The sequence below is a fragment of the Drosophila hydei genome, unplaced genomic scaffold, assembly GCF_003285905.1.
Source record: "Drosophila hydei strain 15085-1641.00,03,60 unplaced genomic scaffold, DhydRS2 tig00008128-arrow-arrow-pilon, whole genome shotgun sequence".
In the NCBI taxonomy this organism is placed as follows: Eukaryota; Metazoa; Arthropoda; class Insecta; order Diptera; family Drosophilidae; genus Drosophila; species Drosophila hydei.
Genome location: NW_022045838.1, coordinates 2,062,820 through 2,088,821, shown reverse-complemented (window position 1 = coordinate 2,088,821; position 26,002 = coordinate 2,062,820). Strand labels below are relative to the sequence as shown.

General features: G+C 45.6%; 6 protein-coding genes across 10 annotated transcripts in view; 3 read left to right on the top strand and 3 right to left on the bottom strand.

The window, feature by feature from the left end:
• Positions 1-19: 19 nt before the first annotated feature.
• LOC111602886 (ATP-binding cassette sub-family B member 7, mitochondrial) lies at positions 20-4,866 on the top strand. 2 transcript variants are annotated; one of them, XM_023320218.2, is made up of 6 exons: positions 20-210; positions 1,988-2,120; positions 2,520-2,748; positions 2,825-2,979; positions 3,035-4,383; positions 4,447-4,866. In XM_023320218.2, exons 1-6 carry the CDS (start codon positions 100-102, stop codon positions 4,684-4,686), a joined length of 2,217 nt encoding a protein of 738 aa, XP_023175986.2. In that variant the 5' UTR covers positions 20-99; the 3' UTR covers positions 4,687-4,866. The 2 variants fall into 2 exon arrangements, with proteins under 2 accessions (XP_023175986.2, XP_023175988.2); XM_023320220.2 differs by having other exon boundaries at positions 22-210; positions 2,622-2,748.
• On the top strand, positions 130-2,070 carry LOC111602888 (SET domain-containing protein 4). Its single transcript, XM_023320223.2, has 3 exons — positions 130-210; positions 457-1,916; positions 1,988-2,070. The coding sequence occupies exon 2, from the start codon at positions 538-540 to the stop codon at positions 1,882-1,884; it is 1,347 nt and encodes a 448-aa protein (XP_023175991.2). The 5' UTR covers positions 130-210; positions 457-537; the 3' UTR covers positions 1,885-1,916; positions 1,988-2,070.
• Positions 4,867-4,952: 86 nt separating the features above from the next.
• Positions 4,953-11,453, bottom strand: LOC111602887 (vitamin K-dependent gamma-carboxylase). Its single transcript, XM_030225280.1, has 4 exons — positions 10,921-11,453; positions 6,716-7,353; positions 6,298-6,644; positions 4,953-6,234 (listed from the first exon to the last, which is right to left on the bottom strand). The coding sequence occupies exons 2-4, from the start codon at positions 7,297-7,299 to the stop codon at positions 5,120-5,122; spliced, it is 2,046 nt and encodes a 681-aa protein (XP_030081140.1). The 5' UTR covers positions 7,300-7,353; positions 10,921-11,453; the 3' UTR covers positions 4,953-5,119.
• LOC111602889 lies at positions 8,560-9,726 on the bottom strand. Its single transcript, XM_023320224.2, has one exon. The coding sequence runs from the start codon at positions 9,580-9,582 to the stop codon at positions 8,902-8,904; it is 681 nt and encodes a 226-aa protein (XP_023175992.1). The 5' UTR covers positions 9,583-9,726; the 3' UTR covers positions 8,560-8,901.
• Positions 11,454-14,212: 2,759 nt separating the features above from the next.
• LOC111602910 (ras guanine nucleotide exchange factor P) lies at positions 14,213-17,124 on the top strand. Its single transcript, XM_030225320.1, has 4 exons — positions 14,213-14,743; positions 14,806-15,141; positions 15,187-16,624; positions 16,685-17,124. Exons 1-4 carry the CDS (start codon positions 14,213-14,215, stop codon positions 17,122-17,124), a joined length of 2,745 nt encoding a protein of 914 aa, XP_030081180.1.
• A 731-nt stretch (positions 17,125-17,855) lies between these two features.
• The window catches only part of LOC111602903 (spectrin beta chain, non-erythrocytic 1), a 36,410-nt gene continuing 28,263 nt past the window's right edge, over positions 17,856-26,002 (bottom strand). For 2 of the 4 annotated variants that reach the window (XM_023320244.2, XM_023320241.2), the window contains exons 11-15: positions 20,029-25,957; positions 19,618-19,954; positions 19,464-19,562; positions 18,682-19,287; positions 17,856-18,256 (exon numbers count right to left, since the gene is read on the bottom strand). In XM_023320244.2, the coding sequence (XP_023176012.2) occupies positions 18,000-18,256; positions 18,682-19,287; positions 19,464-19,562; positions 19,618-19,954; positions 20,029-25,957 (7,228 nt within the window). In that variant the 3' untranslated portion in view covers positions 17,856-17,999. The remainder of the gene's footprint in view (positions 18,257-18,681; positions 19,288-19,463; positions 19,563-19,617; positions 19,955-20,028; positions 25,958-26,002) is intronic. The other 2 variants (XM_023320242.2, XM_023320243.2) reach the window with 2 other exon arrangements.

The window sequence follows — 26,002 nt, the reverse complement described above, 5'->3', positions numbered from 1 at the left end:
CCGGTCACACTTAGCAATATCGCAACATGTAATATATCGATACTTTTAGTTGTGCTTCGCAGTATCAGAATTTAGTGTTTGTTTTTGCGTATAGAAGTAATGGCCGGACTACTATACTTTAGTAAATTGTGTAGTAATAAGAAAACACTGACCTACACCTTCCACGTTACATGCCACAAACAAATCAAAACCAGATATCCAACGCATGTGGTGAGTACAAATAATACCAAGCACAAATTCAAGGCCATTTGCGGCTAGGTTACGATTTCATAAGCTTACTTAGTGATAAAGATTAGCAGGCATGATGTGCAAATTATTGGCTAAAATTATACAAGAAAAAGCAAAGAGGTCAGGCAACAGTAAGCGTGTGTGTTGTTTTGGCCCCTTTTAGAAAAATTAGTTGAACTTTTATTTTAATGCTTTTACGAACGTACGCACTTGCTTCTTTCGTTGCAGCAAGCCTAAAACAAAACCAAAATACTACATTAAAAAAAAAAAAACAAATAAACGGGCGCCAAAACAGCACACACACATAGAATGGGACGCACACAGCGGCAAAGACAACGTCGCAACTCTCAAACAACAACAACTACACCACCTGATAATGCCCTGCACGTGCTCTATGGCCAACTTCATGCACTGGGCTGGCGAAATGAAACTCGTCTCTCAGCTTTGAATTTCGCACAAACAGGACGTGGCTTGTGCTCCAAGAGTAAAAGTTTCCAAGCAGGTGATGAACTTATACGTCTGCCTGCCAGCTGCTTAATAAGCATAGCCACACTGGAAGCGGATGAAGGCTTTAAGCAACTCTTCAATAGAGATTTGTTTGATAAGGATGCACGCATATCCTTTCAAGCGCTGGTTGCCTGCTATCTACTGTATCAGGGTCATCTGTATGAGTCTACAAACGATTCTCCTTGGTCCGCCTACTTGGATACTCTACCCAGCAGCTATACGACACCCTACTTTTGTGCTATCAACGAGCTACAGTGCCTGCCCGAAGCATTGCTTGAACGCACAGTGGCGCAAAATCGTCAGATACGCGAATATTATCAGTTGCTAAAGGCTCTAGTGGGTGAACAGCATTGCAAGTGCTGTGGTCAACGCTACTGCGAGGACATTTGGACTTTGGCGGCATATAAAAGAGCCTACTTCACGGTCAACACACGCAGTGTCTACATTGATGCAAGGCAACTGAAACAGACCAAAAGCCATTTCCAATTGTTGATCAATGGCAGCTCAAACTTAGCTCTGGCGCCATTCCTGGATCTATTCAATCACTCTGATAGCGTGCAGACCACAGCGGTGCTCTACAGTAAAAGCCAAGAGTATGTCCTTACTCTGGAAGCCTCTTCAAAGACCGTACTTAAGCCATATGAGCAGCTCTACATCAGCTACGGAGCCTTGCCCAATTTGAAGCTAATCACCGAATATGGCTTTTATTTGGAGCGCAATGCGCACGACTACTTCGAATTCTCGTTGCAGGACATTGAGCAGCTAATCGTACATAACAAAGAGCTGGCAACGCAGAACTATCATCGCAATATCTTTAAGTTTATCAGGGAGCATAATCTAATGGATCAGATGTTTGTGCACATCCAGGATGGCTGCTCGCACAATTTGCGCGTCGTGCTCCACCTGATCTTCAAGCAACAGGCGTATTTTCCCAATGTGCTCAATCAAATTGCTTTCGGAGATGTTGAACAATTTAATGATGTGCAGCCGGAGCTTAGCTACTTGCTGACTTATAAAATGAAGGAGTATCAAGGATTTGTAGATGCCCTGAGGCGACTATCACAGCTCACGCAGAGCGGAACTGTTGCACTTGGCTACCTGATAGAATGTCTACGTTACCTGCGCGACTTTGAGCAGGCGCATAGTTAAGGCTAATTCTAATTCTGTTTTTCAACAATAAAGTACAGTTTTATATACATATATTTTTTTAAAATCTCTGTCACTTGGATTAAAGTTTTCCTTTGCATTGCAGCTGTATTCCACGCTCGCTAGATCGAACGATGAATCACACAATAATTTTATCAAATCGAACAAGAAGGTAACACCATTTACGCCCACGCCAGGCAGCAAGCTGCTTGGGGGCGTCTTTGCCAAGAAGACAAAAGGTAGGTCTGGCTGCCGCCCGAATGAAGTGTAGTCTAACATGCTGTACATAACTTGATATGCGAGGATAGTCTGAATAATGTAAATATAAAAAAGCATTAACAATTGTTCTTACTACCCTCGCAGAAAGTGTATTTAACAATCCCTCAACAGACAAATGCTGATGATTTCCGCCCAGCTTTAGCGTAGCTCAACTAAAAAGTCTTACACTTAGGCCAATCACATGCTTATTTATCTATTTGTTCGATATTTATGTTTTTGACTAACTAATTTTTATTTTACCTGAGCTAATAAGTTGTTAACAAACACAAAAAAAATGCACTTCGTTTGTTTGTTTGTCTGTTCGTTTGTTGTATTGGCGCCTGTTTGGATTTAGCTGCATTAAAGTCAATTCGATGCAGTTGCAGTCACAGCAGCAGCAGCAGCATCAGCAGCAGTGCTACAACAACAACAACGACTGCCACAACAACAACAACAATCAAGACTATGTCACGTTCATATAGGCAGCGGCGGCAACGATGGCGGGTCAACGCTTGGTAAACTGGATGCACCTGAGGTCACATCCAAGGATATGCTTCGAGCGATGATGGCCTACATCTGGCCAAAGGACGATGCACTCGTACGCAAGCGGTAAGTCTGAAATGAAACATATTTATATATTAAATAAATAGTTAAATACCTTACCTAATTTGGTTTTTAACAATAGCGTGGGCATCTCATTGGGTCTGCTGGCTGGCTCCAAGCTCCTGACAGTTTGTGTTCCATTTCTGTTTAAGGGCGCTGTGGATACATTGACAACGCTGAACATGGACACAGCGCCGGACGTTGTGCTGTCTACAGCCACTGCCATGCTATTGGGCTGTAAGTACGCGAAGTCTGAATAGCGTATGATTTATAAGACTTTTACCTTTTACAGATGGCATTGCCAGAGCCAGCGCTGCGGGCTTCAATGAGCTGCGCAACGCTGTGTTTGCCAAGGTGGCGCATCATTCCATACGCAAAATAGCCACCAATGTGTTTCTGCATCTGCACAATCTGGACTTGGCATTTCACTTGAATAAGCAGACGGGCGCGTTGTCTAAGACAATTGATCGGGGCTCGCGTGGCATTAACTTTGTGCTATCGGCCATGGTCTTCAATATAGTACCTACGATCTTTGAGTTGACACTGGTGTCCAGCTTGTTGGGCTTTAAGTACGGCTTAGCTTTTGCGAGCGTTAGCATGGGCTGCGTGGGCATCTATGCTTTGTATACACTGAGCGTAACGCAGTGGCGCACGCGGTTCCGTGTCTACATGAATCAGGCCGAGAACGAGGCTGGCAATAAAGCCGTCGACTCGCTGATCAACTACGAAACTGTAAAGTATTTCAACAACGAAAAGTACGAGGCTGGCTGCTACAACGAGGTGCTTAAAAAGTACGAGGCGGCCAGCTTGAAAACCAGCTCAAGTTTGGCTCTTCTCAATTTCGGTCAGAACGCGATCTTCAGCAGTGCGCTTAGTTTGATCATGGTGCTGGCAGCCAAAGAGATTGCCCAGGGCAACATGACTGTCGGTGATCTGGTCATGGTGAATGGTCTGCTCTTTCAGCTGTCCATACCATTGGGCTTTCTGGGCAGCGTGTATCGTGAGGTGCGGCAGGCGCTGCTCGACATGCAGGCCATGTTTACGCTGATGAATGTGGACAGCGGCATACAGACGGCGCCTAATGCTCAGCCTCTCTACGTTGACAACAGCAATGCGTCCATTGAGTTCCAAAATGTGAACTTCGAGTATGAGCCAGGCAAGGCAATTTTTAAGGATTTGTCGTTTAGCATACCCGCCGGCAAAAATATTGCAATTGTAGGTGGTTCTGGCTCCGGTAAATCATCTATGGTGCGATTGCTTTTCCGTTTCTTTGAACCAAACTCGGGTCGCATTTTGATCGGAGGCCAGGATATCAGCGCCGTTGAACTGGACAGCTTGCGCCGCAGCATTGCTGTGGTGCCGCAGGACTCGGTTCTCTTCCACAACACCATCGAACACAACATACACTATGGCAATCTGACCAAGTCCCATGAGGATGTGCAAAATGCTGCACGTATGGCCGACCTACATGAATCAATCATGAGTTGGCCCAATCAGTACAGAACACAAGTCGGCGAGCGGGGTCTAAAGCTGTCGGGAGGCGAAAAGCAACGTGTGGCCATTGCGCGAGCAATTCTAAAAAATACTCCCATTTTAATATTCGACGAGGCTACTAGCAGCTTAGACTCTATTACGGAGCATGTAAGTGGCCTTATCAAATTTAGCTTAAATGATCTATTTAATTATTATATTTTGCTGTTACAGAACATATTGAAGGCGCTTTCACGCGCTACCACCGGCCGCACCAGCATCTGCATTGCCCATCGCTTGTCGACGATAAAGGATGCTGATGAGATTCTGGTGCTGGAGAATGGACATGTCGGCGAGCGTGGCACCCATATGGAGTTGCTCAAACAGAATGGCCTCTATGCGCGCCTGTGGGAAACACAAACCCAACAATTCGATCCCAATCGTCGGCAACGCATCTCAGCGGCTGCTGTGTAGTCAGATGCTGGCCGACTTCGTTATTTGTTCTAGTTTTAAGAGTGAGCTTAGTTACTTGACAAGGCCACAAAATTTATAGTAGACAGTTTTTGTTAATTTTTAGGCTGAAAGAAATATTGTGTCCCGTTTGTAAATACAGTTTTACATAGAAAGATATATATACATACATACATACATACATTTATATATAATATGCAAATTTGTGTTATATTTTAATTGTGTAACGTTTTAGCCGACACTTCGAAAAGTTGCTTTTCAAGCTAGCAAAAATTCTTTGAATACCTATTAAGTTTAAAAATCTTGCTGTCAGAGGTATAACATTAAACATTTATTATCAGTTTTATCACGCACAAATTATGTGACACTTAGGGACTCAGGCAAGAAAATACTTTTGTTGTAGCAAGTGGAATATATAGTCTCGACTGCTTCATTCTTAATCTCTCTCTCGTATGGAAATGGGTATGGGCACATCGTATATTAAAAAGAGTAAACAATTGGCTAAATGTTTAAGGAACTGTTGGTAATTGGCGATGCGTTGCTTGAACTCGTTCCACAACGGCAACAAAGGTCGTTCGCTGGTTTGACCCTCGTTGTCTATTACAATATCCTGATCGAGCATTGTCTTGTTTACGTAGGTATATAAATAGGAGGCGGGCTTCTGGCCAATGGTGGTCACATAGTGGGTGGCATTGCTCTCCAGGCTGATGCTCTTGCCGGCAGTCAGGAAATACGCCTCGCCATCCTTGGCGCTCTTGTAGCGTACATTGCCCTCAAGGATCGTGAGGCTGCAGTTGAATAGAGCCGGTGCGATGAAGTTGCTCAGTGTTAGACCAGGAAAATCGGCCACGAATATAACATCCGAATAGTTATTCCAGGCGAGCACCTCGTTGGTAATCGTCTTCAATTTCGGTCGCATATGATTAAGCTCTGTGAGTAGAGGCAGCGACCAGGAAGTTCGTTCAAAGGGTGACCAGGGCGCTTTGAGCAGATCCACTCGTGGATCAAAGGTTCGCTGCTGGAAACGTCCATTCATGGCGCACCAGATATCAAAGTATATGGAAATGTTTCTACTGCTCAGCGGACTGTTTTCCGGATTTTTGTCCATATCGTCGTGAATGTTCTTCTCGATGCACTTGGCGTACTGCACCGCCATGTCGGCATATTTGGTCCAGCGATCGTATTCGGTGAAGGCATAGGGATTGAGATGATGCACCTGCTGATTGTTATTGTCAACCACCTTGATGGATGTCAATACCGTATCATACGAGTGCACCATCATGTCCCACGAGTAGCCATATAGACCATTCGTCCAGTTGTTGTAGCCCTTGGTAATGAAGTGTGAGTAGGGCAAGAAGAGCTGCAGGGCGCAGTAAAAAAGGATTACGCAACTGCGCAGCTGAGCCATGAAGCCAGGTGAGGATTGAATTGGCCTTTTACTCTGCTCTTCAAATGCTGGCGAGCCAGGCTTAGCCTGGCAGCGCACACGTCTGGGCCAGTCGAAGCTGAAGAAGAGCGGCACCTCCGCCAAGCAAACCCAAGGAAACATGCCTACAAAGCAGAAATATATATGCATATAATAGAGATTAAGTCAGCTAGGCCCAAACCACTCACCTATGGAAAATAGACGCGAGTTCATCAAATGAAAACTGAGCATAAATGGAGTCACCAACAAACGCGTCTTCTCACACGTCATAAAGAACGCTATAGACAGATCAAAGAAGGCCGTGAACCAATGGATAATCAGCAGATCGATGAGCTCCCCATCCAAGAGCTGACGAAATGGCGCAAAGACCCAATGCTGACTAAGACTCGACATCGCATAGCCGGAGAGCCACTCGAACGAGAACTTCTTCAAGCCAGCGTACATGTAGAGCACAAAGAACTGAAACTTGATGAGAAAGTAATTCCAATAGGGCACCGCTCGGCGTAGCTCTGGATGCAGCCAACTGTCCAACGAGCTGAAAGGTCAGAGAATGACAAATAAGGTTTTGGAATGCGATATAGATTTATGTATATAAAGAAAACCCACCAATAGCTATTCGCACTCGTGAACAGCAGCAATGTGCCCACCAAGCCAAATAGATAGCTGTGATTATTCCACGCCGGCTTGTCCAGCAAGAAGATGTACCAGTAGCTCGTCACAAATGTCAAGCAGCTGCAGCGAAAGCGATATCCAAGCATAATGCCTATTGCGCCCAGCCACATCGCCAGATAGACGCAGCCCATCAGCGGATAAGCCAGAGCGTTTATTCCATTGAACAGTGGAAAGTGACAGTGATGAGGCTCGCCAAAACGCACGTCCAGCTGTCCGCCACCTCGCTCCTCTGCAATATCGATCAACATAGCCGCGCCGTAGAGCATCCGGAATACACCCAAGGCAGCGCCATCTACCGGTCGTTGCAGCCAGCTGCTAAAACTTTTCAAGTTAGCAAAATTGTGCAGCTCATGTCCAAAGCAAAGCTTGAAAAACTGAGCAGTAGGCGTGGACGTCGTCGCTGCCAACTCTGGGCTCGACTTGGGCGGCTCATCAACTACAGCCGTGGATTTGTGGTCTTCGATGTTGGCATCTGTTGCATTTGGCTTTGTAGGCTGTTTGCGTTTCGAATTAGTCATAGTGCGTGGATAGAAGGCAGCTTAAAGGAAGAGCCAGATGAGCTATAAACAAAGCTTTAAAGTATTCAAAGAGAGTAAGTTTTTGTTGGAATAAACTAATTAAATGTGCATTTTGGCTTATAATTTGCAATAAGCTTAATTTGATTTTTGCCATACATAAAAGTAGTTTGATAAATATTTGAACAATTTTTAGGAAATTAAATAAAAAATATATTTTTTTTAATTAAATGCATTTAAATATATTTTATAAACTACTCTCTTATTGCCCTTGCACCCATAATAAATTCTTTAAAAATTATTTTTTTTTGTAGAATTTATTGAAAAAGTTTGACATAAATACATGCATGCATATTGTTTGTATACTAAATATATAATATATGTTTTGTTTTGTTTTATTTCTCTTCCGTAAATAGAAATCTACGTTTGCTGTCTTTTTTTATATGTTTATGTATGTTATGAAGCACACCTCGGACGCATCCCATCCCCCCCATTTGTCCATATTCAAACTTTAACATCCGAAGCTGCGTTCATTGACAATTGTTGTTCGTGTTGGCGAAACGTTGTGTTTCGCGTACAAAAAAATACATCAATTACGAAATATATATATATGTGTATATAATATATTATTACATCTCTCTCTATATTCTTGACGTGAGTTTTTATTGCAACAAATTTTGCCCAGCTGCGCGTTGTTTTTTCTCGAACCCTTTTGAAAAGATTTCTCTATTTGTCACACTTCATATATAGTTGGGAATATAGTTGAAAATATATGTGTAATTTTGGTTTTAAATAGGTTCGCAAAATTTCTAGAATTTTTTGAGAACAAGCTTTGAAAATGCTTTAAACTACGCATACGAATACAATTATAGCTGAATATAGTTTTAAGTTTTTACGTTTTTTTTTGTTTTTGTGGTTTTAAAAGCTAATGCTTTGGTATTTAAAGTTAAAGTCGGGAAAATACATTAAAAAAATTGTAATTTTGAAAACTAAATAAAGTATTAAATTCATTGTTAAAAACAAAACTTTGGTTTTTGTTTTGGTGCCTTGCTGTAGTAGCTTAAATATGTTTATATTTATATTTTATTTTATTTTCTTTTCTTTTTTGAAATATTTACGCTGACTAATATTTGACTCTGACTGCACATTTAATTGTTAAACTCTCGCTGTGTTTCGTCTTCTTTCATTTTTGTTTGCCATTAAAATATTATTTTTTTTGGTTTACATTAGATAATTTTTGACGCAACGCTAAAACATTTTAAAATGCATTTTCAAAGTTAATTCGTTAAGTATTTTTTGTTTTTTTGTTTTAGTTATGAGTAAGCTTTGAAAGTTGTTAGACAAAGTCCAAGTCGAGTTGTCCAAAAATTTTTGCATACAATTGTGAGCCAAACCGGCAAAAAAGATTCTCGAATGAAAAAACTGTTGTTGTTGTTATTGTTGTTATACGACCGGCAAGCAACCCCCATCCTCTCTCTCGCTCTCGCTCTCGCTCTCGTTCCGTTCTCTTAGTGCATTGCACCACCACCTTGTTTATTGATGCGCAGGCGCGCTCTCACGCTCACTCTGTCTCGCTCGCTCAGGTTGCCGCTCTCTCCTCTCGTTTTATATGCGATTCTGATTCAGCTGAGAGCGTGGCGTGAAGGGGCTAACCATAACACCACTCGGCCAAATAGCCTCGTTGAACAGCTCATTGAAACGATAGTCCGGTATGGATATTTTGAATTTGCAATATGACAATTGCGACAGATTGGCATCGTTCTTCACCAGCTTGGTGCATTTCACTAGATTCTTATTGATTTTCAGCTCCTCGGCCAAATGCTCGATAATGTCATCCTCACTGGTGTTTGTCGCAAACTTGCCCACCTGCACCCAGCGACCGTAGTCGCAGACGACCTGCAATCGATCCGAATTGCAATTGTTGCCAACGACAATTAGATTGTTCTGCTGCTGATGCTTTTTGCCATCGAGATTGTTCACGGGCTGATTGCCAAATTGGAAATACTGCTGGTACATGCGTCCCTGGATCTGATTGACGCCGTTGCACACCTTGTTCACCTTCTCCTCGATGGTGTGCAGCTTGGCGGACAATGCCTTCGACGATTGATTTTTGCACTCATCACAGTTGAACGATATCATCGGGTTCTTTTGTATCAAATCGTACATCGCATCGTCAATATTGACGCACGTGCGATGGAACTTCTTCAGACAGTCATCCGAATTGCAGATGATAATTGCATCCTTTGAGTTGATTGATTTCTTGCATTTTGGGCAATTTTCGGCCATGTTTGCACTTGCTTCTTCTTCTTCTTCTTATTTTTACTTTTTACTGTTTGGTTTGAGGAGAACGTCGACAATGTCGAGAAAAACACGCACACACTCAACACTCAACACGCACACGCACACATTTACTGTTAGATATATGCTGTCTGTGTGTGCACTCGCTGTCGACTCTGTGTGTGTGTGTGTGTGTGAGTGTGAGAGAAGTTTGCTAAAATTGTTGTAGAAAATGGGGAAACGCAACCGAAACTGCGAACCGTCCGCTGCGAAGTTTGCTGTTCAACTGAATGCCGAACCCTTAGAAAAGCTGCACTCTGCTCTGCTTCGACAATTAGGGGTGGCTTTTCTTTGTTGCTTTTTTTTTGTTCTATACTATGTTTTTTATCGGCCGCTGCCGCTGTGCCGCTCGTTTGTGCTTTTAACCACTATTTACTGGCCATATGATACTCAATTGATAGGCAAGTCATGCAATATTTATTTATTTTACTCTTCTTCTTGATTAGTATTATTTTTTTCTGGTTTCAATGCTCAAAGTTGCAACACTAGTTAGCGTTCAAATTGGGGAGCGCGTTGCACTTGTCTTAGACAGTGTTGTAAAGGTGCTGTGGACTGGAAACACCGCATGCAACAACTCTATTCAGATGGTAAGTTACAAGCTGCTTGTAAATATTTATTTATTTGTTTTTTTTTTAAGGCTTAAGAGTTGCCAGTTTTAAGTTTATAGTAAATATTTTTTATATTTTTTTTAAATATTTAATTACATTTAAAAAATATATATATATATAAAAAATTATAAAAAAGTAAGAAAAAAATAACTAACACAATATAAATGGTCAATGAGCAGACACTCAAAACTCGTTGGAGACTGACTTCTGATATTTTTACTACAGTAGAAACCTAAAAAATTATTTAATTATATGATATATAAAAAAATTTTAAAAGGGAAAGCGCCAAAAAATTGCGAAAAAAATTTATTGACGAAATATCCAGTCAATGGATGTTTTTAAAAATGAACATAAATTTAAATAAGTATCTCAAGTAATGAAACAATTTTGAAACTCTAACGACTTCTGTTCTATTAATTAATTTATTCATTTAATGGAGTTTTTCTTTCACTCCACTTACAATAAATATAAATAAACTTTTTTTGTTTACAATTTGCACATTTTAATTACCTGTTAGACAATAATTAAAGCTGCCTAGAATATGATACAGGCTAGTCATGCAGCAGCCCCATTTAGGTCTGGGCCATTTGTTTATGTTGAAAGCCTACTCTAGCTGGGCAAACAAACTCAAGCTCGTATTGCCCATGTCGTGGGTGTCAAATGAAATAAGTTCTCTCACCTGGTCTCGACTTAAGTGGAATACTCCAAACTTTGTGCAATTACAGCGATCGGTGATGGGGCAAGCACATGGGAACGAATTAACTTCCGCTATTCAATTGCAACTTTTCCGCTTTGCTGACTTTTCGCAACAGTTTGCGGCTGTGTAACGTGGCCAGGATAACAATTTCCTATCTGCTGCTGCTGTGCAAATGGGCAACAACAAGGAGAATACGCGAGCAACACTGTCCAGCAACTGAGGCTGGCTGCTCCTAGCTGTGCCTTATTTATACAACTCTAAAGCAGCTGCTGCTGCTGCTGCTGCTAGAGAGTGGGCTGCTCCAGTGGATGGGCTGTTTGGATGGTGGCGGACAAGTGTCGGCGCAGGTGGGCGGGGGTGTTGTTTGCGCATGTCTTTGCACACATAAAACGAAAGATGAGGCAAGCTGGATGGCGGCAGAGAGAGAGATAGTGAGAGAGAAAGTGAGAGAGGGGTCTTTCCGTCCTCCCTTCTTTGTACATAATAATAATAAACTATATAAAGTCCTTCTGCAGGTTAGCGTAGGTGGTGGAGTAGGGGGCGAAATGCAAATAGCGTTAACAGGTGTAGTGGCAGCTGCGCCAGCGACTCATAGCAGCTGTTTTCGTTTGCCGCGGCTAGCAACGCCTCATCTGTAATTGGGTTTCATTAGCGGAGCCGAGGGAAGCCGTTTCCGTTTCCCTTTTGTTTTTATTTTAGCCCTTGTTAGCTGGAATTTGCCGTGTGCTCCAGTTTTGGTGTCAATAGATTTTAATCAGGTGTGGCAAGCGTGGTAAACAGGCAACCCATCGCCCACCTGCCTGCCTACGTTCAGCTGATTTAAATATCTCGCCTCAGCCTCTCAGTCTCTCAGTCTCCTGGTCTCCGCTATATTTGTATTCCGCTTCGCTTTTATTATTGTCCTCGTTGCCAACTACGTCGTGTGCTCAATTGTTATTTATGTATGCAATACGCACGGCACCCACGTGTGCCTCGATACTGGATACAAGGATGTACCTTACAGCGTACAGGATACACAGGATATAGAGGATATAGAGGCTGCTAAGTGCGTAGTTTCTCTTCATTTACGTTTGCCAAGTTTAATTTAAGCACTAATTTCTATGCTTAACTATTTTTAGACCTTTGACAGCTGAAATTTTTGTTAATGGTTGTAGTAGTTGCTGTTGTTGTTGCTGGTGGCTGTTGCTGCTGCTGACGTTTGCTGCACTGCAGAGTGTGAGGAAACATGAAAATGCTTTTTGGCCCAATCTACAAAACAATTCAAAGTCAAAACTTTATATTATTTATATCAGTGTATTTAGTTATATACAAATTCGCTTGCATATTCGCCTTAGGGCCAAAGCACAGCCTAATATTAGTTTATTTTCAGTCAGCGTGTGGAAAGTTTTTATTTAGAAAGCTTGATTTAAAGTTTGAATTTAGGCAAGAAATTTTGAGAATGGGTAAATTTTCATTTGAGCTTGAATATTTAAATATAAATTGAATGATATATAAACAAGATATTCTTGCACTTAAATTTGCTAATGTTATGCATGAATCTAATGAAATTTATTTTGAAATTATTTAAAAAATAAAATGTAAAAAATTAAATTTTCAAAAAATATAGAAAATATGAATGCCTTTAAATTGCTTATAATTTGGAAAAGTTTTGGTCCTATTGATAATATACTCAATTAATATGATATGATATAAGACATAACTTTTATAGAAAATAACTTAACTTAACTTAATTTAAAAACTATTTTTATTTATTTTTTATCAATTAATCAATGCAAAGGCAAGTCATAGAAAAAAGCCTAAGCATTTCTGAGTGTTTAAAAATATATTGTGAGAATTTTGATTTAAAAAATATATAATATTAGACTTAAAAATCATTTGAAGTTCGAATTGGATCCCCAAATCGACTAAACTCTATGCTGAGTTAAATAAATATGTCTTGAGTAATTTATTTTCTATAGTTGAATTTTCCATAAATTAAAGTGGATTTCTTCTTCAAATTGATTCACTTATAAAGAAAACCAATTTACGCTGATTTCCCATTTTCAATGGGTTCTGGGTATAAAAATGTAACTATCTAGGACTCCCTACTGTCAACACTTTCGACCCTGAGCAAGTGCATTGCTTTTGGCATAAATACACAGACTCATAGACTGCTCAAACCAAGTGCCCTTACAGCACTAACTTTCAAGTTCACAAACACATACATTACATATTTTACACAGAGCTCGTTTGGAATGCAGCTCACACAGCGTTTGTGTATTGGCCTAGGCAGTTGCTTCTTTAAGCGCCTACTGCATATGTTACATATGTGTATATAGCATTTGTCTTTACTGTAAAGTTGGTATTATTGAAGCTAAGCAACAGCACCTTCGTTCGCACTTCATTTGTAAATTGTTCGTTGTTCGTAGTTAGCCATTCAGTTTTTTTGGTCTTGTTTAGCCATTCAAGACTTCACTTTGCTTAGGTTTATGGCTGGACACTGAGAGAGACACCCACATACCTATTAACCTTTATTGAAATGTATCTGTAGCATTACGTATGGACTTGCTTGCGAATTCTTCGCCAACTGCAATTGCGCAAAAGCGCCTGACTGAGCGCACGGGGCGTATGTGTAACACACACACGATCAATTTTTATGTTTGTAGCTTGAAATCAAAGCAAAACCAAATCGAAGCGCAAATTCCAAAATACAATTAAAGTGCGAGGCGTTGAATCTCATTTAGAAAATGCAATTTCAAGTTCAAATCGAAAATCGCTAACTATTTGGTAGCACATCACTCATACGCCGCATAGGCGCTGGCGCGACCTGTGCTCTGACCTTCCGACAATTAAGCGAATATGTTGCACGTCGCCAATTACGGCAAGCTGCATTACACTGTTTTTTTTTTTTTGGCAATTGAAATGCGCGTGCCACAAATCGAAAACAAAACAAAATCTGGTTGCTCTGTGCTCTGTGCATCATCACTTTTGGTTGCCTTAAATTGTGTAACTGGGGCAAGCATCGCATATCCCTAAACAGGGAGGGTGTTTTGGCCTGACTGGCATTGACACTGATACGCTTATGCTCGAGCTGATCATTCGTAAAATTGGCCAGCGATCGCTATCGCAATCGCCATCGGAATCGCGCTCGCGTCAGCGTTCCCCTTTGCGTATAAATATGCGACGCATGCCTCGCAGTTTGTCAAACAACGAGACGCGTTCGACAGCTGCGCATTTCCAATACCCAATCGAGGCGAGTCGTGTTGTTAAGTGAGTGCTTGAGCGGATTAGAATGATGTGCCGTGCGCTGTTCGTGCTGCTGTTGGCGCTTGTGGGCGCCAGCCATGCGGCGACCCATGTCAACATCTCCATAGCCCAACAACCAGCCACAAATCCGGCTGATGTTAGCTTCATTGATGGAGAAGCGCCAGCAGAGCTGAAAGCGGGTCCATACAGAATGCAGCAGGAGCAACGCTTTGCTAGATTGCAGGAGCGTCCGCAGCAGCAGCAGCAGTCACAGCAGTCACAGCAGTCCCAGCAGCAGCAGCAGCAGCAGCAGATGCAGTCGCAGGCACAGCAGCAAATGCAATCACAGCAGCAACCTCTCACTGCACGTCAGGGTTTAGGTCTGCAGCCAGCTCAAGCTGTTGCAGTCAATCCCAATGCTCGCCAGCCACGTCGTCGTGTGCACAGTCGTCGTCCCTCGCTGCACCAGCAGCCGCCACACAGCGGACAATTCCGTCAACGCAATCAGCAAATGCGCCAGAATCAGGAGTTCGAGCGTTACATACAGTCCTATCATAGCCATGGACCCTCCGTGGAGACTGTGAGTTAGAGATGTGGAGCATCAGTATAAGCCTCGCTAACATATTGTTTTACCTCTTACAGGTCTTTGAATCCTCGAGTCCTTCGCCTCAGCGCTATACGCAAAGCAGCAGCAGCAGCAGCAGCTCCAGTTCCAGTTCCTTAGCTGACGACGATGCTGTTTCCATCGGCGGCAGCAAATCCCAGCAGTTGCGCATGTTTGAACGTCAGGTAGTTGCGCCTGTAGCTCAGCAAGGTCAGAGCGCCAATGTGGAGCAGGCGCCCGATAGCAAGCCCATCTATGAGCCACAGGCACCGCTGCCAGCTCCAGTGCAAGTTGCTTCCATTGCGCCCGCAGTTAGCTCCAGCTCCAGCTCCAGCTCTAGCTCCAGCTCGGTTGCAGCGCCAGCTCCTGCGCCTGCCTCAACTCCCAATGACGTCAAGATTGTTAGCAACAACTTTGAGCCTTCCTACGAGCCTTCCTCCTTCGACAACAGCTACAATCGACCCAGCTACGACCAGGGCGGCTACAGCTATGACGATTCTCAGGTGGATTATCAGGATCAGTATCCACCAAATGTAGATGACGCTTCTAGCTATGATGACTACGCTGACCAGTCAAGTGGCTATCTGCCACCACAGCGAGGGTATGCGGCGCCTGCACCACCACGCCCCATTGTCACCAAGACCATACAGATTGTGCAGCCGGCGCTGAAGGCCAAGAAGTACGAAGTGCGTCATCCAGCTATCCAAAAGGAATTCTACGACATCGAAGAGCGTGTGGTCATTAAGCCAGCAGGCACGTTGGTTGTTGAGCTCGATCATCCCGTGGCCAAGATACCGAGAGGTGAGACGTTGCTGCCTCTGGGTCATCCACATCCTGCAGTGGCTTCCGCCTACAACAACAATGGACAGGTGCAAACGCAGAGCTACAACAACAATGGCAATGAGTTTAGGCCATCCTATGAGGCGACACCCAAGGAGCAGCCACTTGGCACTACAATCGGCTCCAGTGTGACGACCATGCCCAGCTACGACCAGGCGCCCAAGGATGACTATGTCGAAGCGCAATTGCAACTACAGCCAGGACAAGGCAGCGATGTGCTCGATGGCAATCGTCAGAGCTTGCCAAGCCCCAGTCCCAGCTCCAGCTCCAGCTCTAGCGCTACTTCGAGCGATGGCAATGGCAATCAATATCAGATCAATAAGAAGCATCTCACACCCAAGATGCTGACACGCGTAGAGCCCGAGCAACAGCCTGACTACGAGTATGGACGCAGCGAGGCTAGCTACCCGCCGCAGCGTAGCTATCAGCGCAATAACTACAATCGTGCCTCATATCAGACTCCCAGCAATGACGATTACTTCAGCGGCGAGTTTCTGGCCAATGCCAATGCTGGCAATGTGGAGGCCAAGCCAGCCCGCTTAGAGGAGGCACCGCCACGCCCGCAGATCATCAAGCACGAGCACAAGATTCATTTGCCACCATCACAGCACAATATTTACCTGGGTCGCAGTCGCCAGCCAGCGCTCAAGGAGCGCCGTATTACGGAGGTGCAGGAGGTGCCTGCAAGTGTGGCAGAGCTGAAGCCCTATTTGCGCAACCATGCTGGACCCACTGTGGTTTATGCCAAGTCAACGGTGCGCACCGCTGCGCCACGCAACTTCTACCAGCAGTCGTCACGGCAGCGCAGTCCACTGGCCGAAGAGCTGGAGTACAGTGCTCCATATTCACGCATGCGTTACGATCCGGAGCTGGAGTCGTCCAGCGGCCGTCTGGTGGAGGCAACGAAGCAGCCAAAGCCAGCTGCCAAGGCGCAAATTAATTTGCAAATACCACATCAGGACGATCGCGATCAATCCATTGTGGCCACGGCAACAATTACGCCTCTTAAGCCGGACTGTGATCAGCAGCAGGAGCAGCAGGAGCAGCAAGAGGAGCGATCCTCCCGCTTGCAGCAGTACCAACAGCAGCAGCAGCAATTCCAGCGTTTGGTAGAGGCACCCGCACCCGTTGTGGCCACCACACAGGCCACGCCCACGCCCGCACAGCCCCCTGTGGATGTGGATGTCTCACTGAATGGCGCCGCAGGCCATCTCAATCGTCATCTGCAGCCCAATGAGCGCGTCATCTCAGCCACAGCGGCACCCACCGATGCGGCTGCCACCAGCGAAACATTCCACAAGCGCCGCATTGTGGTCAATCATCCATTCCAGACGGTGCGCGAGGTGGTCGAGCATGAGCCCATCACCAACTATCATCAGATACAGGTAAATGAGCCCGCGTCACCTGCTCTCTATCATCAAGCCGCCTACTACCAGCAGCCGATGCAGACGCACGGAAATCTCGTTCAATTCAAGTCGACATCGACTCATGGAAATCTCTATTCGCAGTATGGCTAAAGCAGAAAACTGATCGAACTCGTTATAGAGCCGGATTTGTATAGTTGACTCCACGAATTTTTGTTTTTGTTGCATTTTTTTTAGAATAAGGAAACACGAAAAGTATCCAAAATCGGTGGAAGGGCCCTTTCCATATAATATCGATCTTATCTATACGCATATATGTTAACCGTAGATGTTAGAGTTAAGCGATGATTTACTTGCCAGCAATAAAATGCATATAAAATGCTACAAAACTAAGATTTTCTATTTGCTGAATGAAAATTTGATTTTCGAAGATCGCTCTGCGAGCGCCATCTATTGTTCAATTTTTGGCGATAACAGTGCGAATGCAGGGCTAAGTTTAACTGCGTGTAATAGGCAGACATATTTAACATATGTCTATTGTGAATCACTGAACTTCATTCATAAAACATGAATTCATTGATATAACCGTAGCTCAGTTAAATAAATTGAAATCTTCGACTTGTTTCACATATAATATAATAATTTTTATTGGTTTTGTTTACTTTCTTTTTTGATTTTGTTTTTACGAAAATTATATTTAAGCATAGGCATACAACGAACAAACTTACAGTTACATATTCTTTTATAATGCAATTAAGACATTGACTGTTTAATATTATAATTGTTTAAACTTTTCGTTCAGCATTACACGACACAATTTTTAGTGCACAATTATTTTATTTTTTTTTATATGTTTTGTTTCAAATTTTGTTTGCAATGCCGCAATATATGGGTTAAGTATTAAATATTATATCATTTATATATGTCTATAAAAAATACAAAAACAATTGACGATCAACTTTCCAATGCAATTGTCGAATATGAAATTTTGTTTAAGCTTAGCTGGAATTTATATGTTTAATTTTGCTTCACTGTGGCGGCGTTTGACTCGAACGGCGTTTATCCTTCTCCTTCTCCTTTTCCTTGTCGCCCTTGCGACCAAAGATGCGGAACATACCGCTGCGACGCTCATCTTTGCTCTTGCTGCTGCCCTTCACACCCGAAACGGAGGAAATGGACTGAGCTTCGCTCTCGCTCGAACTCTCCGCTGATGCGCGCGTATAGCTTATCGAATCGGGTTGCAGCGAAACGGGTCGGTTGCTCTCAAAGCGCGTATTGCCCCAACCTGTGCGTAAGACACGAAGATGAAGATCATTAGCTAATGCGAACAGAGAAAGCTGAGGGCAAATGTGCATGCAAACTTAAAAGAGCGTATTTGTTAACATAAAAGAGTGTGTGAGTGTGCATATATAGTAAACAGATATAAATATATATATATATATAAAGAGAGAGAGAGAGAGTGTGTAACTTAAGTATACTTTGCAAACTCGTGCGCAGATAGGATCGACGCGTTATTTTCACCGCTTTCACAGTTGAACCTTCACAATTTTATATTTTTAGGCATGCAAATCAAAGAGAAACAAGAAGAAGAGAAAGAAAGAGAGCTAAAGTACCAATAACCGCTACACTTCGCATTCAAGTACAACTAGAATATATATATAAATATATAGAGGCAAGCCTTATCATATTAGGATAACTCTGTTTGTGTACCGATTCCGTCGTTATTGTTATTTAAATGTAGACCCATATAGCTTGGATTACTGATGGCGTTATTATGCTCAACGGAGCCCGATGATGATTTTGTTGATGATGTTGGTGAGGAGCTCGTTAAGTGCCAAACCGTGCGGCTACTTGTCGCATGTTGTTGTTGTATTGTTGTTGTCGTTGTCGTAGTTGTTGTTGAGCTGTGAATATTACCATTGCCATTGCTGCTCGCATTGCTGCTCGAGTAGTTAATCGTTCGTTTTGTCGCGCTGCTGCTGCTGCTGTTGTGACCGTTGTTGTTGTTGTTGTTGTTGTTGCTGCTGCTGTGGCTGTAGCTGTTGCCAGGCGCATGCGCCTCCATCTCAATGAATTTGCGCGTCGAATCGATACGTCCAGAGGGCACCCTTTGTGGGGATGCCAAGTGTTGCTGCTGCTGCTGCTGCTGTCGTATAATGTTGTTGTTGTAGTAGTCGGGTTGTTGCTGCTGCTGATTGGCTGCTGCATTGAACGCATTGATGCGCTGTTGCACCTGCGCCGCATGTGAAGATTGATGGCTATGTGGATGACTACTGCCCAATGGCGGCATCGTGGTTGGCAATGGCGGCGGATTATCTAATATATATGTATACGCGTCGAGTTTTTGGAAAGGTACACGTTGTTTACAATGATGTATATGTGGTTGTGTGTGTGTGTTCATGTGTGTGTTGTGTGTGGTACAAACACAAATAGCTTAATGCAGTTAACTTCAGTGTTAACTACAGTGGGTGGCTAGCCCCTCGACTACTTACCCGACTGTCTGGATTCGCTGCTACGTATTAGAACGCCGCTGTCATCTCTGCTATTGCCATTCTGGGCGGGTAGCGTGGCGGCTCGGCCATCGGTAAGATCTAAGATATAATTTGTTAGTCAACTACTATATAGTTACCATATAGAATTACTTACCATTGCTGGAACTTTGGCGATTACGCAGCATTACCAAATTCTCTTGGCTCTGACGTTGGGTGGCCACAGGCGGGGCTCCTCGTGGTGGTATCGGTGGCTTCTGATCGAAAGCTGTTGAGGGTGAACTGGGCTGGGATATTTGCTGTTGCTGTTGCTGCTGCTGTTGCAACTGTTGCTGTTGCATTTGTCGCTGCAGGAAGGCCATTTGAGGCGTGGCTGTGTCTAACGTATGACCACTGCTGGAGCGACGCTGTGAGTCTGGCGAGGAATTGCGCGAGCTAACGGGCGATTCCATATTGCTGCTCACCTTAATGTCCGGCGAACTGTTCGATTGTTGCTGTAAGTGGCAGATGCAAAACGACAAATCAATAAATCAATTACCTAGGCACACATTGCGGGTAAAATGCTCACCTTCATCGATTCATCGTAGCTCAACAGCTGTAGATTTGGTGGCAGACTAGCGTGGAAGGATATCTTGCGTACCCAATCGTTCAAAATGTCCAGTGATGGTGCCTCGAAAAGGAACTCCGAACCATCGGGCAACTTTAGGCGGAACACATACTTCTTCTTTGTGTAGTCATCGGCGCGTTCGCACTTGGCACCCAATATATTTACTGGGGCCGTGGCCGTCTTTTGCTGCAGGAAATCATTCTCGTCCTTGAAGAAGCAAACCAATTGGCCGCAGAGTACTGTATGGAATTGCTTCCAGGAGCGCACGGGCGCTTTCTTGCCTCCAGATTGCAGTCCATGCTTGCGTTCCAGCATGCCCTGAATCTCTACGGGTGGCAAATCGAAGCCCTCGCCCTTTTGGTTTTTGCGGAAGGACTGGGCACGACGACGCGTAGTAAAGGATGGCGTGCGTTTCGCTTGCTTGGGCTGAACTTTCATGCTCTCGGCACGCTTCACATTTGCATCGGCAGATCCACGTCTCAAACGATCTCCGAACATGCCGCTGGAGCTGCTCTTTTGCAGGTTCAGATGCTCGTCCACATGTTGATCTGGGAATGGTGGACGCAGCTGTGTTTGTGAAATAGCTGGCGACTGGGTTGCACTACCTGGTGTACTGGCGCTGCTGTTGATGCTGCCGCCACTAATTGTCACCATGGGCGCGGAGAAAATGGGCGTCTTCTCTTGGGCAGCGGCATTGTTGCGATGCTCCTGTTGCTTTTCGGCACGTCGACGCTCATCATTGAGACGTTGCAGTTCCTTTTGCTTGAGCTGCTCAAGGCGTTCCTTTTCTAGACGCTCCTTCTCCTTCAACTTGGCCAGCTTTTCGTGCTCCAGTTGCTTGCGGAAACGCTGTTCGAGGAGCGTAATACGCTTGATCGCCTGGAATTTCTCCTCCTGTGCGGCCACAGTCTTCTCAAAGTCCTCGTGACGCCGCAACAAATCCTCCACCTGTGGTATAGAGTCACCCAGCTTGGCATCCTTCAGCTGTGGCTCGCGACTGCTAATCCATTGCTCCAGTATCTCGGCATCCTTGAGGAACAGCTGTGTGTCCAGATTAAGCTCATAAATCTCCTTACGCTGCTGCAGTGTTTGCTCGAGCAGCTCATGACGGGATTGCAGCACCTTAATCTTATCCTCCACCTCATGGGCGAGGAAGTGCTTCTCCTTGATCAGCTTCTGTCCGTTGGCCGTAAAGTTGGCAAAGGTTTCGTCACGTGCACGGATCTCGGCATGATGATCCTTAATACTGGCCAGCAATAGCTCTGCGCCGGCCACACTGTTGGCCAGCTCCGGCGCTGTGATCTTGGCCAGCATCTCATTGATCCAGGCAATCAGATCGCGATACTCATCGAAGTACGATTGCAGCTGTTCAGCCTGGTTCAGTTTGCCCTTGCGTGCATTTGTCTTCTCCTTCAGATCCGTCCAGGCTTCCACTGTCTCATCGCGCTTCACTTCGATATGTTCGCGTGCATCGGGATAAATCTCACCCAGCTTAACTGCTTCGGCTAGCACTGAATCGACCTGTTCCTTGATGGCCACAAGTTCGCCCTCAAATACTTGATGTTTGCGTCCCAGAGCTTGGATGCTCTCCAAATCCTGGCCATAATCCTCAGAAATAAGCGAGGCATCCTTCTCGTTGATCAGCGAAATCGTTTCATCAGCGACACGATCATAGACGTGCACCTGTTTGGCTCCGGCAAGCGCATCTTGGCGTGCATTCACCAAGTCCTTGAGCTCATCCCACAACTGTTTCGTTTCGTCTCGTTTAGCCTTAATGGAGTTGCGATAGGGATTGTTCTCCTGGATCAGACGATCGCCGCGCTCCAAACAGGCCTCAACACGCGCCTCATTGGCATTTAGGTTGGACACAAATGACTCAAAGGCTAGCATCAGCTGCTCTACATGCTCCACATCCTCGCCATAATCCTCGCTGGCTGTGACAGTCATTTGATCGCCCACCCATTCGTGCAGCTCCTCCGTCTCACGCACGTATTCAAAGAGCTTCTTGCACTCGGTGAGTCGCAGCTCACGATCCTTGGCCAGACGTAGTAGCTCAGCATATTGTTGCGTGACGGCACCGTTCTTCTCCTGTATATTGGCGCTGTCAAAGTGATTGCGTTCGATGAGGCCCGTGGCCAGCTTGTTGACCTTGTCGATGGAAGGCTTGAAGGAGATCAGCTCGCGCTGCAACACCTCCAGTTTCTTCTGATGCGTCTGCACGGACATTTCATCGCGTCCATAATCGCTGCTGGTCAAAATGGGCCGCTTCTCGCGCATCCAGGCATCCGCCTCGTTGGCCTCCACATAGAACAGTTGACTCTCTACGGCGTCCAGCAGACGCAGGCGCCTAATTGCAGCCAAATCGCGGAGCTGGACGAGTTGCTTTTGTAGCAGCTCCGATTTGTATTGCAGCTGCTCGCTGGCAAAGTGATTGTCGCGTATCATTTGCTGGCCGCGCTGCAGTAGCGCCTGGATTAGCGGTTCCTGTGATGTTAGCTCTGCTTCTAGTGCATTGTGTTTCTTCTGCAGACCCTGCACGGCCAACAGACTGCTGCCCAGATCCTGGGATCCAGCAATTAGCTGCTTCTCGGCCAGCCATTGTAGCTCATCTTCGGCATCGCGCAGGAACTGCTGTAGACTGAGCGAATCCTCGAGGTTCTCGCGTCTTATGGTAATTGGTTCGTGCAGCGTATTGTAGCGCTTGATGGTGGCCATCGCACGCTCGTGAATGTCGTGCTTGAGGAAATGATCCAACTGGAAGAACTGTTCGTCTTTGATCTTCAGCTGATCGGACAGTTCGTTATGATGCGCCACATCGGCTTCGAGACGTTCGTGCTTCTTCAGCAGATTGCTAACCGTGGCCAGATCCTTACCATAGTCCTCACTAGACAGCTGCATCTCCACATCGTCCATCCAGTTGTTGAACTCATCGACGCTGCGATTGAAGGCTAGTGCTTCATGTGCCTGGTGTAGCTTCTCCTTCTTGGCATTGGACGCTGCCTTCAGCTTGGCCCAGTCGCCCTCAAGCAGTTGCACCTGCTGTGCGATCTCATCCTTGGCAAAGTGCTCACCCTTGATCAAACGCTCACCTTCACTGATGACAGCCTGCACACGTGGTGTATTGCTCAGTAGTTCGGCATCGAACGCCGTGTGCTTCTGAATTTTGCTCTGTAAATTGCTTGGCTCGCGATAATTCTCATCCAAGGCCACCTGTAGCTTCTGCACCAGCCAGCGATCGATCTCGTAGAGACTGCGGAGGAACTCCTGCAGCTGCAATGACTGCGTAAGACGATGTTTACGCTCGGCGGATTGCTCCAACAACTTCTTCTTGCGTCGCAGCACGTAAGCCAACTTCTCACTTATCAAATCGCCATCCTTCGGGTCACCCTCCAGTATGCTATTGGCGAACTTTTGCAAGGCATCCACATGATCTGCATCGAGCAGCTTCTCAAAGGCATCGTGCTTCTTGACCAAACGTTCGACGGCTGTGTAGGAATCGCCTAGATCGTCGTTGTTAAGGAAAGCCTCCTTGTTGGCCAGCCAGAGCTCAACCTGTTCAACCTGGGCCTTGAACAGCTGCAACTGATGGGCTTCGGTGAGATCGCGTGCCCGCTCACTCCACGCATCATGCAGTGTCTGATGCAACTCCTCCAGGGCGCGCAGATACTGCTTCACATTCTCCGATTGATTGGTCTGTCCGATAAGCTGCTCGCCGTGCTGTTTCAGCGCCACGAAAGCCAGATCACGTCCGTCGATCTCCACCTTGCGCTCCTGGTGCAGCTCAAGCTGCGTTTCGCAGTCGTTAATCGTGGACGGCGCCTGGGTGGCATTCATTTTCTTAACCATATCATTTACCCACAGTTCCAACTCCCTAACATCCGACACAAACTTGTGCACCAAAAACGCTTCGTTCAGCACAGTCTGCCGTTTCACAGAAAGGCCCTGCAGATTGCTCCAGGACTTGTGCAGCTCGTTAAGCTTGCGCTCAATAACCTGTGCACCACGTTCGGGGTATTTGCGAATAAGAAATTCGGCAGCGGTCTCATGCTCATCGATCTTTTGCTTCACAGCAGACATGTCGCGCTCTAGCGCCTCCTCGCGACGGATCAGTGCTTCGACAGCAGCCAGATCACGGCCTGTGTCCGCAGAGCTCATGGCCAGCGCCTTCTCGGCAATACGTTCCGCCGTATCGTCCACATCGCGATTGAAGACATGTATTTCATTGGCACCTCCGAGGAGTGCACGATAGGCATTCAGTGCACCCTGAAGCTGGCGCCAATTGTGATTGAAATCGCGCCTGCGCTTGTCCACACTCTGCGTATCCTCTGGCAGCTGTGCCTGATTGATTAGCTTATCGGCCAACAGATTAATATGCTTAACGCGCTGATCATCCACACGCATGTCCGAGTCGACGTCGTCCAGTTTGCGCATCAGTGCATTGCAGTGTTCAAGATCACGACCCGTATCGCTGGCCTGTACCATCATTTCCTTGTCGCGTATCCATGCTTCGATCTTGTCGAGCTGATTGTTGAATTCCAATATGTCTTGGGCCTCCTCTAGGCCGCGTCCACGCTGATCCAGCTCAGCGAGCAGACCCTGCCAGGCGGCCAGCACACGTTCAATGGCTTGCTTGATTTCTGGTGAGGATTCGTGCTGCTTGCTTAGCAGTATGACGCCCGTGTCCTGAATCTCCTTGATGCGGCCCTGATTGGCAGCCACTTCGGCCTGGAAGGCCTGATGCTTTTGCAATTTCTTAATCTTCTCATCCAGATTGGTGACCTCGGCATAGTTAGCCGCATCCGCTTCCAATTTCTTTTGCTTCTCATTGATCCACGACTCTGCTTCGGCACAATCCCGCACAAACTTGGCATAGAGCAAAGCATCCTCCAGCTTGTAACGTCGCACGGCGCATAGGTCCTTTACCTTTTGGCGACGCGCCAGAACCCCTTGAAGTATCGTCTGTATATTGGCGCTATCGTAGTGACGCTGCTCGATAAGCTTGCGTCCATGTTCTTGGAGCAATGCTACCTTTTCCTCTTGCGTTTGAATGACACGCTCGAACTCGTCGTGTTTCTTGATCTGGTTCTGTACGTCCTCCACAGTTTGACCGAAATCGGAACTGCTGAGTGCCGCTTGCTGTGTGCTGGATAAATTATCGATTTGTTTGGCATCGCGCAAGAAGCAGAACAAGTCAATTTTCTGCTCCAGCATAATCTTCTTCTTGTTCCAGGCTGCGTGCAACTTCTGTCGTTCATCCAGCATAGCCGCACACTTCTCCTCCACATCGGCGGCCGCATAGTGTCCCGTTTGGACCATCGAATCGCTGAGCTCATTTAGATATCGGAATTTATCCTCACGTGCCTCAATCTCACCATAGATCGCATCGTGCTGTATCTTGAGCGCTGTGGCGCCTGCTGCATCACTCACATGCTCCTCAGCTTGCAGAGCGGCGCGTAGATTCGCCGACCAGGACACAATGTCACGTACATCTGTGAGGAACGTTTGCAAATCGGAGCTGGCAGCCAAACGATCACCACGTGCCGTTGAGCGTTCCTTCAGATCATTCCAGGCAGCCACGACCTTATCCTGTTGCTGTGCAATGGCTGCAGCATTCGAAGGATATTTGGCCTGCAGTCGCACCGAATCCTCCACCAGCATCTGCAGCTGAGCCTCCAGTGCAACCAGATCATTCTCGAAACCTTCGTGCTTGCGCAGAAGGGCTAAAGCCGAGTTCAAGTCCTTGCCCAGCTCGGAAGAAAGCGCGGCATTCTTGTCCTGTATGCGGAAAAGCGCCTCGGCAACATCGCGATGGAAGCGATGAATTTCGCCAGCGGCATGCAGTTTTTGTTCGCGTTGCTTGAGCAGCTTCAAGAGATTCTCCCAAGACGTTCTGAAGGAAAGAAATGGAAAGTATATTAGGTGAATACTTTGATCA

Excerpts from the sequence above, each read along its gene's own strand:
- LOC111602886 (XM_023320218.2), top strand. The coding sequence starts at position 100 with ATGGCCGGACTACTATACTTTAGTAAATTGTGTAGTAATAAGAAAACA. Across the intron at positions 2,749-2,824 it reads GATGCACTCGTACGCAAGCG|CGTGGGCATCTCATTGGGTC; the intron begins GTAAGTCTGAAA and ends TTTTAACAATAG. Across the intron at positions 2,980-3,034 it reads CACTGCCATGCTATTGGGCT|ATGGCATTGCCAGAGCCAGC; the intron begins GTAAGTACGCGA and ends TACCTTTTACAG.
- LOC111602888 (XM_023320223.2), top strand. The coding sequence starts at position 538 with ATGGGACGCACACAGCGGCAAAGACAACGTCGCAACTCTCAAACAACA.
- LOC111602887 (XM_030225280.1), bottom strand. The coding sequence starts at position 7,299 with ATGACTAATTCGAAACGCAAACAGCCTACAAAGCCAAATGCAACAGAT. Across the intron at positions 6,645-6,715 it reads ACGAGTGCGAATAGCTATTG|CTCGTTGGACAGTTGGCTGC; the intron begins GTGGGTTTTCTT and ends CTGACCTTTCAG. Across the intron at positions 6,235-6,297 it reads CTCGCGTCTATTTTCCATAG|GCATGTTTCCTTGGGTTTGC; the intron begins GTGAGTGGTTTG and ends TCTGCTTTGTAG.
- LOC111602889 (XM_023320224.2), bottom strand. The coding sequence starts at position 9,582 with ATGGCCGAAAATTGCCCAAAATGCAAGAAATCAATCAACTCAAAGGAT.
- LOC111602910 (XM_030225320.1), top strand. The coding sequence starts at position 14,213 with ATGTGCCGTGCGCTGTTCGTGCTGCTGTTGGCGCTTGTGGGCGCCAGC. Across the intron at positions 15,142-15,186 it reads CAGCGCCAGCTCCTGCGCCT|CCTTCCTACGAGCCTTCCTC; the intron begins GCCTCAACTCCC and ends AACAACTTTGAG. Across the intron at positions 16,625-16,684 it reads TACGCCTCTTAAGCCGGACT|ACCAACAGCAGCAGCAGCAA; the intron begins GTGATCAGCAGC and ends GCTTGCAGCAGT.